The sequence below is a fragment of the Leucoraja erinacea genome, chromosome 1 (assembly GCF_028641065.1).
Source record: "Leucoraja erinacea ecotype New England chromosome 1, Leri_hhj_1, whole genome shotgun sequence".
Taxonomy (NCBI): Eukaryota; Metazoa; Chordata; class Chondrichthyes; order Rajiformes; family Rajidae; genus Leucoraja; species Leucoraja erinaceus.
Genome location: NC_073377.1, coordinates 135,586,709 through 135,604,946, shown reverse-complemented (window position 1 = coordinate 135,604,946; position 18,238 = coordinate 135,586,709). Strand labels below are relative to the sequence as shown.

General features: G+C 51.3%; 1 protein-coding gene across 2 annotated transcripts in view; it reads right to left on the bottom strand.

The window, feature by feature from the left end:
• Positions 1-18,238, bottom strand: part of arl9 (ADP-ribosylation factor-like 9) — a 38,357-nt gene that overhangs the window by 18,635 nt on the left and 1,484 nt on the right. For both annotated transcript variants that reach the window (XM_055643827.1, XM_055643818.1), the window contains exon 2: positions 9,383-9,557. In XM_055643827.1, coding sequence (XP_055499802.1) covers positions 9,383-9,557 — 175 coding nt within the window. The remainder of the gene's footprint in view (positions 1-9,382; positions 9,558-18,238) is intronic.

Genomic DNA, 18,238 nt, shown 5'->3' with positions numbered 1-18,238 from the left:
GTGATCCTATAGCAGAGCTGAGCTGCAGAATCTTTGTTCTGCAGAACTTTCTAGATCTTCTGCGCCTTTTGAAGATCGGGGGGAAGGTGGGCTAACGTACCTCGTGGAAAACTGCGCATGCGCATTGACAGCAGCTGCATTAATCCAGGGGGGGGGAGGGGAGGGGGAAGTACATTGAGAGGGAAGGCATTGTGAGGTCAGCAGCTGGGCAATCTTTATTTTTTTTAATGTCAGCTTGGTGATAAACGTTTGTAACTATCTCGGGAAATAACTGACCAAATTTATAGAGGATTGGATTTTTGAAATCATAAGGAAAATTTCTACCAGAAGATGTAAAAATTTCACTGTTATTGTAACGTCAGCAGCTGGGCAGCGGTCAGATTTTAAAAAAAGGTCAGATTGGTCAGCAATTTTAATTAAAAAGTCAGGAAAATAATGTTTCAAATGTACAGAGGAGTGGATTTCTAAAATCACAAGGAAAATCTCTACTGAAATATGTAAACATTTTCCCGTTTCGGCGTCTGGTTCTCGAGGAGATACGTTTTAAAGGTAAAATGACACACACACACACACACACACAGTTTTAAAAGATAGCGGAGGAGGGAGGGGAAGGAGGAGGGAGAGGGGGGGGAAGGGGAGAGAGAGGGGGAAGAGTATGGAGGGAAGGGGATAGCGGTAGGGGGCGGGGGGAAGTGTGTGGGATGGGAGGTGGAGAGGGGTAGGGGGGGGAGAGAGGAGGAATAGTGGTGAGGGAGGGGGGAGGGTAAGAGTGCGGAAGAGGGGTAGGGGGGTGAGTGGTGGAAAAAGGCAGAGATGGGTAGGGCGGAGAGAGGGGCGGAGAGGAGAGAGGGGTGGGAGGGAGATGAGGAGAGAGAGGGGAGAGGGGAGAGAGGGGGAAAGTGAGGAGAGAGGGGTGCGGGAGGGGGAAAATAGGGTGGTAGAGGGGGAAGAGAGGAGAGGGAGTGTAGGATGGAGGGAAGGGAGGGGGAGAGGGGTGGGGGGGAGATAAGTGGAAGAATGGGGAGGGAGGGGGGGAGAGGGTAGGGGGAGTGGTGGAAGTGGGAGAGAGGGAGAGGGAAAGGGGTAGGGGAGAGAGAAGGGGAAGTGAAGAGGGAGGGGTAGGGGGGGTGGGGAAGAGAGGGATGGGGTGGGAGCAGGAGGGGGCAGGGAGAGGGAGATGGAGGGAGGATGGGGAGGGGGAGAGGGAGGAGAGAGGGGAGGGGAGAGTTGTGGAGGAGGGAGGGGAGGAGAGATGGGGGAGGGGGAGAGAGGGGGTAGAGTGTGGAGGGAGGGGGTAGTAGAGTGGGGAGGGGGAGAAGGGGGGGTGGGGGAGAGAGGGATAGGGAGGGAGAGGGGGAGGGAGAGGAGAGGGAGATGGGTGAGGGGAGGGAGGGAGGAGGGAGAGAGGAGAGGGAGAGAGGGGGAGGGGAGGAGAGGGGAGGGGAGGAGGAGGAGGGGGGAGAGAGGGAGATAGAAGGAGGAAGGGGGAGGGAGGAAGAGGGAGGGGGTGGGGAGGGGGGAGAGGGAGAGAGTGGGGTGTGAGAGAGGGAAGTGGAGGGGAGGCGAGGGAAGGGGGGGGAGGAGAGAGAAGAGGGGAGGAGGGGGATGGGGAGGGAGGCAGGGAGGGAGAGAGAGGGGGAAGAGGGGGGAGGGAGAAGGAAGGAGGGAGAGGGGAGGAGGGGGAGGTGAGGAGGGAGGTGGGAGAGGGGGGGGGGGGGAGGGAGGGGAGGGATGGGAGAGGAGGGGGGGGAATGGAGAGGGTGGTGAGGGGAGGGGGTGGAGGGGAGGGGGAGCGGGGGGGGGGGAGGGGAGGGAAGGGGGGGGGGAGAGAGGAGGGGAGAGAGGGAGTGGGAGAGGGGCGAGAGTGAGGGAGAGAGAGTGGGAGAGGGGAGAGAGAGAGAGAGAGAGAGAGGGGGGGAGAGGGGGGGGAGGGAGGGGGGGGGGAGGGGGGAGAGAAGGGAGGGGAGAGGAGAGGGAGAGGGAGCGGAAGGGGGGGAGGGGGGTAAGGGAGAGGGGATGGAGAGGGGAGGGAGGTGAAGGAAGTAGGGGGAGAGGGAGTGGGGGGAGAGAGGGGGAGAGGGGAGGGGGGGGGAGGGGGATGGAGAGGGGAGGGAGGGAGGGGGAGGGGTAGGGGTAGAGAAGTAGAGACGTAGGGAGTGAGGGAGAATGTATGTGGGAGAAAGTTTGGGAAAGGGGGGGAGAGAGGGGGGGGGAGGGAGAGAGGGAGGGGGGAGAGGGAGAGAGAGGGAGATGAGAGAGGAGGGGGAGGAGAGGGGGAGGGGGAGAGAGAGGGGGAGGGGGAGAGAGAGGGAAGGGGGAGGGGGAGGGGGGGAGGGAGGGGAAGGGAGACGGAGAGAGAGGGAGGAGAGAGAAACGGAGGGGGAGTGGAAGAGAGGGGAGAGAGAGGGGGAGAGAGAGAGAGAGAGAGGGGAGGGGGAGGAGGAGAGGAGAGAGGGAGGGAGGGAGAGAGGGGGAGGGAGGGGAGGGGAGGGAGAGGGGGGGGGGGAGGGAGGGGGGGGGGGGGGAGAGGAGGGGGGGAGGGGGAGGGGAGGAGGGAGGGAGGGGGGGAGGGGGGAGGGAGGGGGGGAGAGAGGGGGGGGGGGGGGGAGGGGGGGGGGGGGGGGGAGGGGGGGGGATGGGGGGGGGGAGAGAGAGAGGAAATAGTGGTGGGGAGGGAGGGGGAAGGGTAAGAGTGCGGGGAGGGGAGGGGGGAGGGGGGGGAGGGGGTGGAAAAGGGAGAGATGGGTGAGGTAGGGAGAGGGGAGGGGGGAGGAGGGTTGGGGTTGGAGGGGGGAGGTGGGAGAGGGGATGAGGAGGAGGGAGGGGGGCGGAAGGGAGGAGAGAGGGGTGCGGGAGGGGATGAGAGGAGAGGGGGAGGGTAGGATGGAGGGGAGGGAGGGGGAGAGAGGGGGTGGGGGGGAGAGAGTGGAAGTGGGGAGGGGAGGGGGAGAGGAGGGAGGGGGGAGTGGAGGAAGTGGGAGAGGGAGGGGGGGATAAGGGTAAGGGGAGAGGAGAGTGGTGGAAGAGGGACAGTGGGGAGCAAGGGGGGGAGGGAGGGGAGAGGGGTGGGATAAGGGGGAGAGAAGGGGAAGGGGAGAGGGGGGGGGGGGAGAGGGAGGGGACAGAGGGAGGGAGCCAGAGAGGGAGAGGGGGAGAGAGGGAAGGGGGGGGAGCAGGGAGGAGGGAGGTGAGGGAGAGGGGGGAGGAGAGGGAGATGAAGAGGGAGGGGGAGAGAAGGGTGGGGAGGGAGGGGGAGAGAGGAGGGGGTATGGGAGGGAGGGGGAGAGAGGTGTGGAGGAAGGGGGGAGAGAGAGGTGGGGGAGGGGGGTGGGAGAAGGAGAGGGGGGGGGGGGAGGAGGAGGGGGAGGGAGAGAGGGGTGAGGAGAGGGAGAGATGAGAGAGGGGAGGAACGAGGGGTGGGGAAGGGGAGAGGGGTGGGGGGAGGGGGAGAGATGGAAGGGGAAGGGGGGGGAGGGGGGGGGGGGGGGGGGGGGGGGAGGAGAGAGAGAGAGGGGGTGAGGAGAGAGGTGATGGAGAGGGGGAGGAGAGAGGGAGAGGGGGGGGAGGAGGGAGAGAGGGATGGGATGGGGGGGGAGAGGAGAGGGAGGGGGGGGGGGGAGGGGGGGGAGGAGGGAGGGGAGGAAGGGTAGGAAGGGTAGGGGAGGGAGGGGGAAGAAGAGTGTGGAGGGAGGGGGGAGGGAGGGGGGGGGGAAGGAGGGATGGGGGTGAGAGGCGGGGGAGAGGGGTGGGAGGAGAGAGGGGGAAGAGAGAGGGGGGAGGAGAGGGGTAGAGGGAGGAGGGAGAGGTGGAAGGAAGGAGGAGAGAGGGGGGGGAGAGGGAGGGGGAGGGAGAGTAGGTGGGGGGAGGAGGAGGAAAGAAGGGGGGGGGGGGGAGGGGAGAGGGAGGGGGAGAGTGTGGAGGGAGGGGGGTGTGAGTGGGAAGGGGAAGGGGGGGGGGGGGAGAGGGGGGAGGTTGGGAGGAGGAGGGAGAGAAGAAGGAGAGAGGGGAGGAGTTGGGGATGAGAGAGAGGAGGGAGAGAGGGGAGGGAGGGAGGGGGGGGAGGTGAGGAGAGAGGGATGGGGAGGGGGAGAGGTGGGGGGAGGGGGGAGGGGGAGGGGGGAGGAGGGAGGGGGAGGGGAGGAGAGGAGAGGAAGAGTGTGGAGGGGAGGGAGGGGGGAGGATGGAGGGGGAGAAGGGGGAGAGTGGGAGAGGGGAGGGGGAGGGGGAAGAAGGAGGAGAGGGAGGAGGGGGGGGGGGGAGGGAGAGGAGAGGGAGAGGAGGGGGGGGGGGAGGGAGGGGTAGGAGAGTTGGTGGGAGGAGAGGGGACGGGGGGGGAGTGGTGGCAGAGGGACAGAGGGGTTGGGGAAGGGGTGGGGGAGAGAGGGGAGGGGAGGGGGAAGAGGAGAGGAGGAGGAGAGGAGGGAGGGAGAGGGAGAGGAGGGGTGGGGTAAGTGGAAGAGAAGTGGAGGAGGGGAGGGAGGGAAGAGAGGAGAGGGGGGGGGGAGGGTGGAAGAGGGACAGAGGGGCAGAGGGAGAGGGGGCGGGGGGAGAGAGGGAAGGGGGGGGAAGGGGAGAGAGAGGAAGGGAAGGGGGGGTGGGGTAGAGAGGGAAGGGGGGGGGGAGAGAGAGGGGTGGGGATGGTGGGGAGGGGAGGAGGAGGAGAGGAGGGAGGAGGTGAGGAGAAGGAGGGAGATGGGGGAGGAGAGAGTGGTGGGGAGAGAGTTGTGGGGGGGGGGGGACGAGGAGGGAGATGGGTTAGGGAGGGGTAGAAGGGGAAGAGTGTGGAAGGAGGGGGAAGAGTGGGGGTAGGGGGAATGGGTGGGGAGAGAGGGGAGGGAGGCAGATGGGGTAGGGGTGAGAGGGGGGACGAGTGTGGAGGAGGGAAAGAGTGGGGAAGGAAGAGGGATGGGGGGGGGAGGAGGGAGGAGGGGGGGGAGAGAGAGAGGAGGTGTGAGGAGGAGGGGAGAGGGGGAGGAGAGAGGGGTGGGGAGGAGAGAGGGGTGGGGGAGAGAGAGGAGGAGAGGGATGGGGAGGGGGAGGGGGTGAGGGGGGGGGAGGGGGAGGGATAGGGAGGGGGGGGGGAGGGGGAGGGATGGGGAAGAGTGTGGTGGGGAGGGGGGAGAGGGGGGGAAGAGGGATAGAGGGTGGGAGGAGATGGGGATGGGGAGGGAGGGAGAGGGGTGAGGAGGAGGGAGATAGAGAGGAGGGAGGAGGAGAGAGGGGGGGGGAGGGGAGGAGGGAGGGATGGGGAGGGGCAGATAGGTGTAGGAGTGTGGGGGGGTGGGGTAGGGGAGGGAGGGGGAGAAGGGGAGGGAGGGGAAGTGTGGAGGGAAGGGGTGGGGGGGAAGAGAGGGATGGGTGGGAGGAGGGGGAGAGGGGTGAGAGGGAGGGAGAGAGGGGGGAGAGAGTAGAGAGGGGAGGAGATGAGGGGAGGAGATGAGGGGAGGGGAGGGGGAGAGAGGTGTGGGGGAGGGAGGGGAAGAGGGAGATAGGGTAGGGGAGAGAGAGGGAAAAGAGTGTGGAGGGGGAGGAGGATGAGTGGGGAGGGAGAGAAGGGGGGGGGGGAGAGAGGAGTGGGGTGGGAGGAGGAGGGGAGGAGAAGGAGAGGGGTGAGGAGATGGTGATGGAGAGGGGGAGGAGGGGAAAGGGGGACGGGAGGAGAGGAGAGAGGGTTGGGGGGGAGGGGGGGAGCGGGGGGTGGGGGAAGGGGAGAGAGAGGGGGGAGGAGGGAGGGGAGGAGGAGGAGGGAGAGGGGGGGAGGGGGGAGAGAGGGGGAAGAGTGTGGAGGGAGGGGGGTGAGTAGGGGGGGGGCGGAAGAAGAGTGGGATGGGAGGGGGGAGGGGAGGGGGTAGGGGAGAGGGAAAATAGTGTTGAGGGAGGGGGGAAGGATAAGAGTGCTGAAGAGGGGTAGGGGAGGTGGAAAAGGCAGAGATGGGTAGGGCGGAGAGAGGGATGGGGTGGGAGGGGAGGTGGGAGAGGGATGAGGAGAGACGGAGAGGGGAAAGAGGGGGGAAAGGGAGGAGAGAGGGGTGCAGTTATCTATACTAGAGAAGGGGCGGTGCTGGACCTCCTGTTAGGAAATGAGACGGGTCAGGTGGCAGAGGTAAGCGTTGGGGAACAGTTCGGGACCAGTGATCACAATACCATTAGTTTCAATATAATTATGGAGAGGGTCAGAACTGGACCTAGGGTTGAGATTTTTGATTGGAGAAAGGCTAACTTTGAGGAGATGTGAAAGGATTTAAAAGGAGTAAATTGGGACAGTTTGTTTTATGGGAAAGATGTGGAAGAGAAATGGAGGACATTTAAAGGTGACATTTTAAGAGTACAGAATCTTTATGTCCCTGTTTGGTTGAAAGGAAATAGTAAAAATTGGAAAGAGCCATGGTTTTCAAGGGAAATTGGACACTTGGTTCGGAAAAAAAGGGAGATCTACAATAATTATAGGCAGATTGGAGTAAATGAGGTGCTTGAGGAGTATAAAGAATGTAAAAAGAATCTTAAGAAAGAAATTATAAAAGCTAAAAGAAGATATGAAGTTGCTTTGGCAAGTAAGGTGAAAGTAAATCCAAAGGGTTTCTACAGCTATATTAATAGCAAAAGGATAACGAGGACTAAAATTGGACCATTAGAGAGTCAGAGTGGACAGCTATCTGCAGAGCCAAAAGAGATGGGGGAGATATTGAACAATTTCTTTTCTTCGGTGTTCACCAAGGAGAAGGATATTGAATTATGTGAGGTAAGGGAAACAAGTAGAGTAGCTATGGAAACTATGAGATTCAAAGAAGAGGAAGTACTGACACTTTTGAGAAATATAAAAGCGGATAAGTCTCCAGGTCCGGACAGAATATTCCCTAGGACATTGAGTGAAGTTAGTGTAGAAATAGCAGGGGCTATGAAAAAAATATTTCAAATGTCATTAGAAATGGGAATAGTACCGGAGGATTGGCGTACTGCGCATGTTGTTCCATTGTTTTAAAAAGGGGTCTAAGAGTAAACCTAGCAATTATAGACCTGTTAGTTTGACGTTAGTGGTGGGCAAATTAATGGAAAGGATACTTAAGAGATAATATATATAAGCATCTGGATAAACAGGGTCTGATTAGGAACAGTCAACATGGATTTGTGCCTGGAAGGTCATGTTTGACTAATCTTCTTGAATTTTTTGAAGAGGTTACTAGGGAAATTGACATGGGTAAAGCAGTGGATGTTGTCTATATGGACTTTAGTAAGGCCTTTGACAAGGTTCCTCACGGAAGGTTGGTTAAGAAGGTTCAATGGTTGGGTATTAATGGTGGAGTAGGAAGATGGATTCAACAGTGGCTGAATGGGAGATGCCAGAGAGTAATGGTGGATGGTTGTTTGTCAGGTTGGAGGCCAGTGACTAGTGGGGTGCCTCAGGGGTCTGTGTTGGGTCCACTGTTGTTTGTCATGTACATCAATGATCTGGATGATGGTGTGGTAAATTGGATTAGTAAGTATGCAGATGATACTAAGATAGATGGGGTTGTGGATAATTAAGTAGATTTTCAAAGTCTACAGCAAGATTTATGCCAGTTGGAAGGGTGGGCTGAAAGATGGCAGATGGAGTTTAATGCTGATAAGTGTGAGGTGCTACATCTTGGCAGGACAAATCAAAATAGAACGTACATGGTAAAATGTAGGGAATTGAAGAATGCAGGTGAACAGAGGGATCTGGGAATAACTGTGCACAGTTCCCTGAAAGTGGAATCTCATGTAGATAGGGTGGTAAAGAAAGCTTTTGGTGTGTTGGCCTTTATAAATCAGAGCATTGAGTATAGAAGTTGGGATGTAATGTTAAAATTGTACAAGGCATTGGTGAGGCCAATTCTGGAGTGTGGTGTACAATTTTGGTCGCTTAATTATAGGAAGGATGTCAACAAAATAGAGAGAGTACAGAGGAGATTTACTAGAATGTTGCCTGGGTTTCAGCAACTAAGTTACAGAGAAAGGTTGAACAAGTTAGGGCTTTATTCTTTGGAGTGCAGAAGGTTAAGGGGGGACTTGATAGAGGTCTTTAAAATGATGAGAGGGATAGACAGAGTTGACGTGGATAAGCTTTTCCCACTGAGAGTAGGGAAGATTCAAGCAAGGGGACATGACTTGAGAATTAAGGGACAGAAGTTTAGGGGTAACATGAGGGGGAACTTCTTTACTCAGAGAGTGGTAGCTGTGTGGAATGAGCTTCCAGTGGAGGCAGGTTCGTTTTTATCATTTAAAAATAAATTGGATAGTTATATGGACGGGAAAGGAATGGAGGGTTATGGTCTGAGTGCAGGTAGATGGGACTAGGGGAGAATACGTGTTCGGCATGAACTAGAAGGGTCGAGATGGCCTGTTTCCGTGCTGTAATTGTTATATGGTTATATGGTTAAGGAAAGGCGTTTATTTTATGTATAAAAGTGCTCCTTAAGATGCCTTTAATTCACATTTTACGTTGCGAAACGGTGATTTTTCCCCATACGAACCGGCAGTATTTTTCCTGCCGATATGCCGATATTCACCGCAACCGCAACGTTCCAAATGATCACTTTCCAGAAAAACCCACTCGCATGATGATTTAAATCGCCATTAATTTGCAGCTATTAAAATTCCTTCCATTTGGCCTATAAATCCATGACAATGAGATTTAAAATTCATGTAATATTGTGAATTCTTGGGTATGTTATTTGGACATTTAGGCTATTTAAAAATGTTAATCTTTTCTTAAGAAATGGATGGATGTTTAGGTCATCCAAGTAAGATTGTTTCATATTTGTTTCAGAATGCATCAATCTATAATAACTGAAAATTTCCTTCAGTTCTCTTAATTTTTTTAAGTTATGGGCTTTTGAATGTCCTCGGTCACAGCTTTTGTGTTAAGTCAATGGAAAAGCAATAGGGAACAAGATGCTAATTTCAGAGTATGAAAATGGCCATAACTTTTTTAATACTGAAGATATGAAAGTGAATTAGGTGTCAAATTAAACTTCTTTGTATGCTTTATCTGATGGGATAAATTGCAGACCTGATTTTTAAAATCTCAAAATTTGGTAACATTGCTAGTATATAGAACAAGCTGCCAGAGGAGGTAGATACTATAACAACATTTTAAAAGCATGTGGACAACTGCATGTACAGGAAAGGTATATTGGGATCAAGGCCAAACACTGGGATATCTTTGTCGGTGTTGGCAAATGGGGTAAAGGGCCTATTTCCATGCAGTGTGATTTAACAAGGAGAGCCCGTTTCTGTTCTGCATGAGGATAACCTTCTGAATTGAATTGAGTGTCTTAAGCATTTATTACCATTATCCCTCCTTCGGTCCGGAAGGACAATAATTCCCTGCATGGAGACGTAACCCAGCAAAATGTTGACTTACTTTCTAGAAATTCAATCTCGACATCTTCGGTCTGAATGCGAACACTGTTAAACATCTTGGTGGGGCCATCACTTCTTTTAACTATGCTTGTTGCCAGGCCGTGGAGGAAACTGGTCTTTCCTGCTCCATCCAGACCAACCACAAGAATTTGTTTTGTTTTTTCTTCATCCTCCTGCTATAGAAATTTAAAGGCAAATAGTTAGGAGTAAACTTGGTCTTTACAAAATATTACACAATCGACAATTGATCAACAATTGACAATAGGTGCAGGAGTAGGCCATTCAGCCCTTCAAGCCAGCACCGCCGTTCACTGTAATCATGGCTGATCATCCACAATCAGTACCCCATTCCTGCCTTCTCCACATATCCCTTGACTACACTATCTTTAAGAGCTCTATCTAAAGGGCCTGTCCCACTTGGATGATCTAATCCATGAGTTAAGAAGACCCTAGACGAGTTGACAAAAATGTCAAGGTTGTGTTGACTCGCCAAAGTAAAAGACCTCCTACGACTATGTCTACGGCTTCCTATAATTATGTCTACGACTTCCTACGACCTCCTACGACCCTCCTCGACATCACTTCCACACCTAAGACCAACTACGACTAGCGACGAGTGGAAAATGATCACATGATATAATGATGTCATGTTTGCATTTTTTTTCTCGGACCAGCTACCAACCTACGACTACCTACGACTACCTACAACTACTATCATGACCTACTACGACCTACCTACGAGTAAAAAAACGCCGCGACCTACTTGATGCCACGACTACGTGGAGACCACTCACAAGAATGAGGAAGAGTTACGAAGACCTCCTACGACCGCTTACAACCCCGTGGCGACCATGCTGCGAGTACGAGTCAAGGGCAAACTCGGCAGAGGTCGTGAATTAGGTCGTGAAAGTGGGACAGGGGCTTAACTCTCTCGTGAAAGCATCCAGAGAATTGGCCTTCACTGCTTCTGAGGCAAAGAATTCCACAACTCTCTGGTTACCCATCTACAGCTTATTAATCACAAATTTAAATCACTAAATAAAAATCAAGCCATTAAAAACAAAATTCAAGCATGAAATAAGAGTTTTTGTAATCCCCTCACATCCTAGTTTCATGGAAACATAGAAACATAGAAAATAGGTGCAGGAGTAGGTCATTCGGCCCTTCGAGCCTGCACAGCCATTCAATATGATCATGGTTGATCATCCATCTCAATATCATGTTCCTGCCTTCTCTCCATACCCCCTGATCCCTTTAGCCACAAGGGCCACATCTAACTCCCTCTTAAATATAGCCAATGAACTGGCCTCAACTACCTTCTGCGGCAGAGAATTCCAGAGATTCACCACTCTCTGTGTGAAAAAATCCTTGACGCCCAATTTTGGCTCGAGTCCAGAGTTTGCGAACCACCGGTCTAAATCACGTCCTCTAGTTTTATTCACATCCAGTATGGTGTAAACTTTAAAAATACACAAAGTGCTGGAGTCACTTGGAGTCAAGTGTTGGTGTCTTTTCGGTCAGGAGCCTTCTTCAGACTGTGGGAGACATAGAAACATAGAAAATAGGTGCAGGAGTAGGCCATTCAGCCCTTCGAGCCTGCACCGCCATTTGAGACCTGATAGAAGTGTATGAAATGATCAGAGGCATAGCTAGGGGAGACGGTCAGGACCGTTTTCCCGTGTTTGAAGGTCTTCAAATCTCCCAGGCTTGATCAGATATAACCAAGGACGCTATGAGTAGCTAGAGAAGAAATTGCTGTTGTCATGGCAGAGATATATGGGTCACCATTAAATACAGGTGAGGTGCTGGATGACTGGAGGGTGGCAGATTTTGTGCCTCTATTTAAGAAGGGCTACAAGGAATACCCTGGGATCTATAGGCCAGTGAGATTAGCATCTGTGGCCTGAAAGTTACTGAAGAGTATTCTAATGCATAAGATATTCTTGCATTTAGATGGACGGGCTGATTAGGGATAATCAACACGGCTAAATACATGGGATATTGTGTCTCATGATCGAGTTTTTTGAAGATGTAATCAAAAAGATGATGAGGAGCAGAGCTGTAAACGTTGTATATTTGGATTTCAGTAAGGTATTTGACAAGGTTCCTCATGGTAGGTGCTCTGGAAGGTTAGATCACATGGGATCCAGGGAGAGCTAACTGGCTGGATTGAAAATTAGCTTCATAATAGGAAGTGTTGGGTGATGGTGGAAGGTTATGTTTCAGACTGGAGGCCTGTGACTAGTGGTGTGCCTCAAGGATTGGTGTTGGGCTTATCGCTGTTGGTGGTTTATATCAACGATGTGGGCGAGAACATACAAGGCATGATCGATAAGTTTGCTGATACACTAAAGTGGGTGGTATTATAGATAGCAAAGACGGTTATTGAAGGTTACAGCAGGATCTTGATCATTTGGGCAGTTTAATGCAGATAAATGTGAGGTTGTGGTGCCATCCAGTGGTCAGGCTACTCACTATGTGAACCCTCAGCAGTTGGGGGTAGGGTCACGTGACTGGGTAATGGCGGGAAGGAGTTGTCACGAGGTTTAGGGCTGTATATGTATTCAGCTCTGGGTCAGCCTTCCCCCATTCGCGTGTGTATTGTTCTCTTTACTTCAACGTAAAGATCTCTTTGATTAACCACGTGTAGCTTGCTAATCCGCCCCCCATAAGGTTGTACACTTGGGGAAGTCTAACCAATTTTAAGTTGTATTTAAACACTCCCGAGTCATACAATGAAAAAAGAACACATAAAAACACAATAAAAATTTAACACAAACATCCACCACAGCGCATTCGTGTCGGAAGGCACAAAAATTGGCCAGTCCTCCTCCATTTTCCCCCATGGTCGGGATCTCAACCCTCTGCAGCCGTCCCTGCGGGCGTCCAGATGGGTGCAGACAGGTAAGAGTCCAGGTAAGTCCAGAATCGGCGCTTCCCCACCGGAGACCGCGGCTTCAAGTTGGTGTAGGTCGCAGGCCGGCGGTCTAAGATTTAAAGTTCCCGCCGCACCGCAGCCAGAAGCACCGCAGACCACAGGGCGCATCTGTAATTCTGGGGTAATCTGTACTGGGTATTTTGGGATATGAAAAAGCTGGTCTGCACACTGAAGAAAAAGTACAGATATATGAAAGAAAAAGATTCCTGTGTTGAAAAAGTGGAAGCAATCAGGCAGCTAGATCCAATCAGCTTGAGTCCCCGCATGGTGACAGAGAATTATACACCATTGCAAAAGTCATCCACCGCCTACATTTTAGCATGTTAAAAATTCAATTGCAGAGTATTGTGCTACCAGGAGCGCAGAGGAAAAGGTGTGAATTTAAGTTGTTCATGTTGAGCACTGATAAAACGGCGTATCTGACACAGAATGTCGAGAGTACATGCCTCCAGCTCAGGCGCAGCTTGCCGGGAGCTCATCACGTCTTTAACCACATTTTTCCATACTTTGTAACGCCCTTCTCTGGTTAAAACCAGCAATGTCAAATCACGGATGTCATCATATTGGGGCATGGCAATAAGAATCTGAGTTTAAACATAAAGGCAGTATGCACGGCAGGTTTCAACATGCAGATTGAAGCAATACTTTTTTTTGAATCTCTAACCGTGTATTAAGTGTTTAATTGTCATATTTACGAATAATAGAGCAGTGCAATCTTAGCTTGCTGCAGTTTTTCAGGCCCATAGCACACATAGTAAATCATAGTCGCTCAGGTAGGGCTGAGGTTAGTGTTGGGCAGTGTTTAAGAGCCTGATAGTTGCTGTTCTTGAACCTGGAGGTCACGGTTTTCAAGCTCCTGTACCTTCTTCCCGATGGTAGCAGTGAGATGAGATGATGCTGGCTGCCTTTTTTGAGGCAGTGTTTGCTGCAGATCCTTCGATAGTGGAATGGTTAGAGCCTTGTCTTGCACCAGGCAGTGTCTGCCATATTCTGCAGCCTCCTTTGTTCCTTGGCATGGTGTTACAGAACCAGGTTGTGGCGCAACCAGTCAACTAGTGTAAACCAAAGCCAACAAGTTTAACGCTGTCCTTAAACTTTAAAATAGCTCACAACACAAAAAAAAATGCTACGGAGCGAAGGAAATAGGCGACTTTTCGGGCCGAAACCCTTCTTCAGACTGATGGGGGGTGGGGGGGAGAAGGAAGGAAAAAGGGAGGAGGAGGAGGAGGAGCCCGAGGGCGGGGGGGATGGGAGGAGACAGCTCGAGGGTTAAGGAAGGGGAGGAGACAGCAAGGGCTAGCAAAACTGGGAGAATTCAACGTTCATGCCACCCAGACGCAAGCAACCCAGGCGGAATATGAGGTGCTGTTTCTCCAATTTCCAGTGTTGCTCACTCTGGCAATGGAGGAGACCCAGGACAGAGAGGTCGGATTGGGAATGGGAGGGGGAGTTGAAGTGCTGAGCCACTGGGAGTTCAGGTAGATTATTGCGGACTGAACGGAGGTGTTCGGCGAAACGAACTGGATTAGATGAATGCTGCAATGGATCTTGGGGATTTACATTTTCCGCTAATGATTTAGGCAAAGGGATCAGTTATATTGTGTCCACGTTTGCTTATGGCACAGGGATAGTACAACACTACCAAAGTCTAGGAAAGAACTGCAGATGCTGGTTTAAATCACAGGTAGACACAAAATGCTGAAGTAACTGGGCGGGACAGGCAGCATCTCCTGGAGAGAAGGAATTGGTGACCTTTCGGGTTGAGACCATTCTTCAGACTGATGTCAGGGTAGTGACTAGCAAAGTCTAAATGGCTGCAGAGATGGGTTGGTAGGTCCATATCCGACATCTGTTCTCCAGAGATGCTGTCTGTCCCGCTCAGTTACTCCAGCATTTTGTGTCTATCTGCAGTTGCTTCACACACATCTCTTACAAGGGGGTCGTTAAAACGAGGCATTATTGTATTGTCTTTGCAAAACAGTTAGGAGAGAAGATTAAGAGCGTAGCTGATTCTTTAATGACGGAGGGACACGACCAGTAAGAATGCTGGCCACTCCCAATGCCATCTTTGATTCAGTGATTGATTTGACTTAGATGAGTGATTTAGGCCATTTGGAAGAATGGGCTGAAAGATGGCAGATGGAGTTTAATGCTGATAAATGTGAGGTGCTACACCTTGGCAGGACAAATCAAAATAGGATGTACATGGTAAATGGTAGGGAATTGAAGAATACAGTTGAACAGAGGGATCTGGGAATAACCGTGCATAGTTCTTTGAAGGTGGAATCTCATATAGATAGGGTGGTAAAGAAAGCTTTTGGTATGCTAGCCTTTATAAATCAGAGCATTGAGTATAGAATCTGGGATGTAATGTTAAAATTGTACAAGGCATTGGTGAGACCAAATCTGGAGTATGATGTACAATTTTGGTCGCCCAATTATAGGAAGGATGTCAACAAAATAGAGAGAGTACAGAGGAGATTTACTAGAATGTTGCCTGGGTTTCAACAACTAAGTTACAGAGAAAGGTTGAATAAGTTAGGTCTTTATTCTCTGGAGCGCAGAAGGTTAAGTGGGGACTTGGTAGAGGTCTTTAAAATGATGAGAGGGATAGACCGAGTTGATGTGGACAAGCTTTTCCCTTTGAGAATAGGGAAGATTCAAAGAGGACATGACTTCAGAATTAAGGGACAGAAGTTTAGGGGTAACATGAGGGGGAACTTCTTTACTCAGAGAGTGGTAGCGGTGTGAAATGAGCTTCCAGTGGAAGTGGTGGAGGCAGGTTCGATGGTATCATTTAAAAATAAATTGGATAGGCATATGGATGAGATGGGAATGGAGGGTTATGGTATGAGTGCAGGCAGGTGGGACTAAGGGAAAATAATTGTTCGGCACGGACATGTAGGGACGAGATGGCCTGTTTCCATGCTGTAATTGTTATATGGTTATATGGTTATATCTGTGACCACTCAGGGAATTTCAACTGAGCTCTCGTAATTTTGACCAGATGATAGAAGTGGGAGGATCATCAGTTGCTAGAAAATCAGTGTTCAACTTGTACCTCGAGGTGTTGTTCATTATAGCTGGGAACTTCAGTCAGGCCAACCTCCAGAGTGTTCTACCAAAATATACTGCATCACCTGCCCATCCAGAGACCCAATCACACGACCACTGCTACACTACCATCAAGGTGCACACCGCCTGGCTGTGCTTCTACTCCCTGCTTCCAAGCACAAACTGAAGCGGGAAGATGCAGTACAGAGAGTCATGCTGGTCTGAGGAAACAGATGAATCCTTTACGATTTCTTTGAGTCGGTGGATTGGTCCTCAACCAAAAACTCTGCGGCTAGCATAAATGAGTATGTATGCAGATGAATGTGTACCGAAGCACACCAAAGCCTCTACTTGCTCAGGAGACAAAGGAAGTCCACCAAATCATCCAGTTATACAGATGCCAATGTAGAAAGCACACTGTTTGAAAAGCCCAATCCATCACACAGATCAGACTCCCTAACATTGATTCCATCTACACATCACTCTGCCTCGGGAAAGCAGCCAATATAATCAAGAACTCTTTTCACACCAATCAATTCCCTCTTGGGCAGCTGCTACAAAAGCTTGAAGGCACGTACATTGAACCTGGGAAAAACTTGTTCCTGTCTGTTCCTAGACTACAGAACAGCCCATACACACATAAAAACAAACAAAAAATAATAGTGCAAAAAGACAAAACCAATAGCCCCAAGTTTATGTATTTCAGAGCTTGTTTCAGCGTTGTTATGTTGTGAATGGAAGAAGCCATTCCTGAACCTAGACAATGCAGTTTTCTGGCTCCTTTTTCTTCTTTCCCGGTGGTAGGGATGGAATGAGCTTGTGGGTCTCTGACATAACGAATATTTTCAGGAAGCAGAGGCGTTAATGGGCTTTCTTTATAACTGCATCAGTGTGCTGGGTCTGGCAAAGATGCACGCCCAGGAATTTGAAGCTTTTGACACATTCCACCATCGTCCTGCCGATATAGACAGGTTTGTGGCTCCTCACTCTTTCTTTTCCAAAGTCCACAATCAATTCCTTGGTCTTACTAGCATTGAGAGCCAGGTTGTTGTGATGGCACCATTTGGTCAATCGGTCAATCTCACTTCGATACTCTGACTCGAGCACGGAAATCGCTATCAACATATGGAGGGAATGGGGGACACAATTTCTTGGCGGCCGCGCGCGCATGTGCACTTACACACACGCGCGCGAGTATTCGGAGGCTCAATCCAGCACTAAATGCAGCTCAACTCTGCCTGTCTCGCCGGGTTAACCTACAGCCCTGCCTGGACTGACGGGACACCAGTGCTGCTTCTCCATGCTGACTGTAAGCCTGGGCCATATTTCCCACAAGTCCAGGCAGGGTGGTAGGTTAATCTGGCGGGACAGGCTAAATTGAGCTGGGTTTAGTGCTGCTTGTCTGTGCTGGCTGTGGGCCTGGGGGCACGGCTCCCGTCTGACTCCCGACGTCTCTGGCCACCCCCGGGCGTGGGGGGTGGGCACTCGGGTGGGGACGGGACAGCGCCGGAGAGCCGGGATCGATCCTGGCTGCGGATGAGGCGCAGGTCTGTGCCGAGTGTATTGGCATGTGTCCCTCCTCCAATCAGCGCGCTGAATTATCATGTCCCGCCCCCATTGCCTGCTGACCGACGTCTCTCTCGTCCAATCAGCGCCCTCGATCATCAGTCCCACCCCCACTGTCTTACGGAAAGCCGAGATTTCACCGTTTTTTAAAATCCGGATTACAAAAAATGGGGGGGACACCTATCTCCCACCTCTCAAAATAGGGGGGGGGCGTGTCCCACCTGCCCCCCCCCCGGGATTTCCGCCCCTGCTCCGACTCATCTCCATCAGTAATTTGCCCAACAGGGGGGGGTGTCAAAAAGTATACATTTAATTTGTTGGTGAGGGATGATAAGTTGTGGGAGCTAACCACAATGTCGAGAGTACATACTGCAAGCTCAGGCAAAGCTTAATTTGTCAGAGGAAACCTCATCGCTCATCGCTTCTTTAGCAACATCTTTCCCCTTTTTGTAATGGCCATGTCTGGCTAAACCTGGCAAGGTCAAATCACAGGTACACCAAAAAGCTGGAGAAACTCAGCGGGTGCAGCAGCATCTATGGAGCGAAGGAAAAATGCAACGTTTCGGGCCGAAACCCTTCTTCAGATCAAAGGTCAAATTACAGATAATAATAATAATAATAAATGTTATTTAATGGGCGCCTTTCAGACATCTCAAGGACACCTTACATAGTAATCGGAATAAAAACATATAATCGGAATAAAACAAGTAATAAAGACATCACAAAGACACAAATTAAAAACAGAATTCAATCCAAAAACAGAAAATCAAAAACACAGTGTGAAGAGAGAGCAACAGCAGCCAAAGCGCGCCAGATGTCATCATATTGGTAACAATGTAGTTAACATTGTCAGTAAAATTTGCAGATTACACTAACATTTAGGTTTAGATTTATTACTATCACATTGTCAGGTACAGTTAAAACCTTTGTTTTGCATGCTGTCTAATCAGATGAGGCATCTATTCTATTACTAAAACTCTTTGTCTTGTTTGTGGTTGTCTGTGTTTATGCCAATTTCTATTTCCCTATTTTATTCCAAACGCTAGGCCACAGCCTTCCCATTGTCACACATCATTCCCCATTGAGTCCATAAACACCTTCCCGTTGCATTCCTACCTATATTTGCACTTTTTTTATCGTTTAAATAAAACAAAACGGAATAAAAACCCGAGTGACGTCACAATCGACTCGCAAGGCAAGATGGGACACTCGAGGAGGGAGAGGCACTCCAGCGCACTTGCGTGGTGCCCGACACCTGGTAGCGAGGGTGGAGCCGCGGGCCCTGGCTGGAGCCAAGCC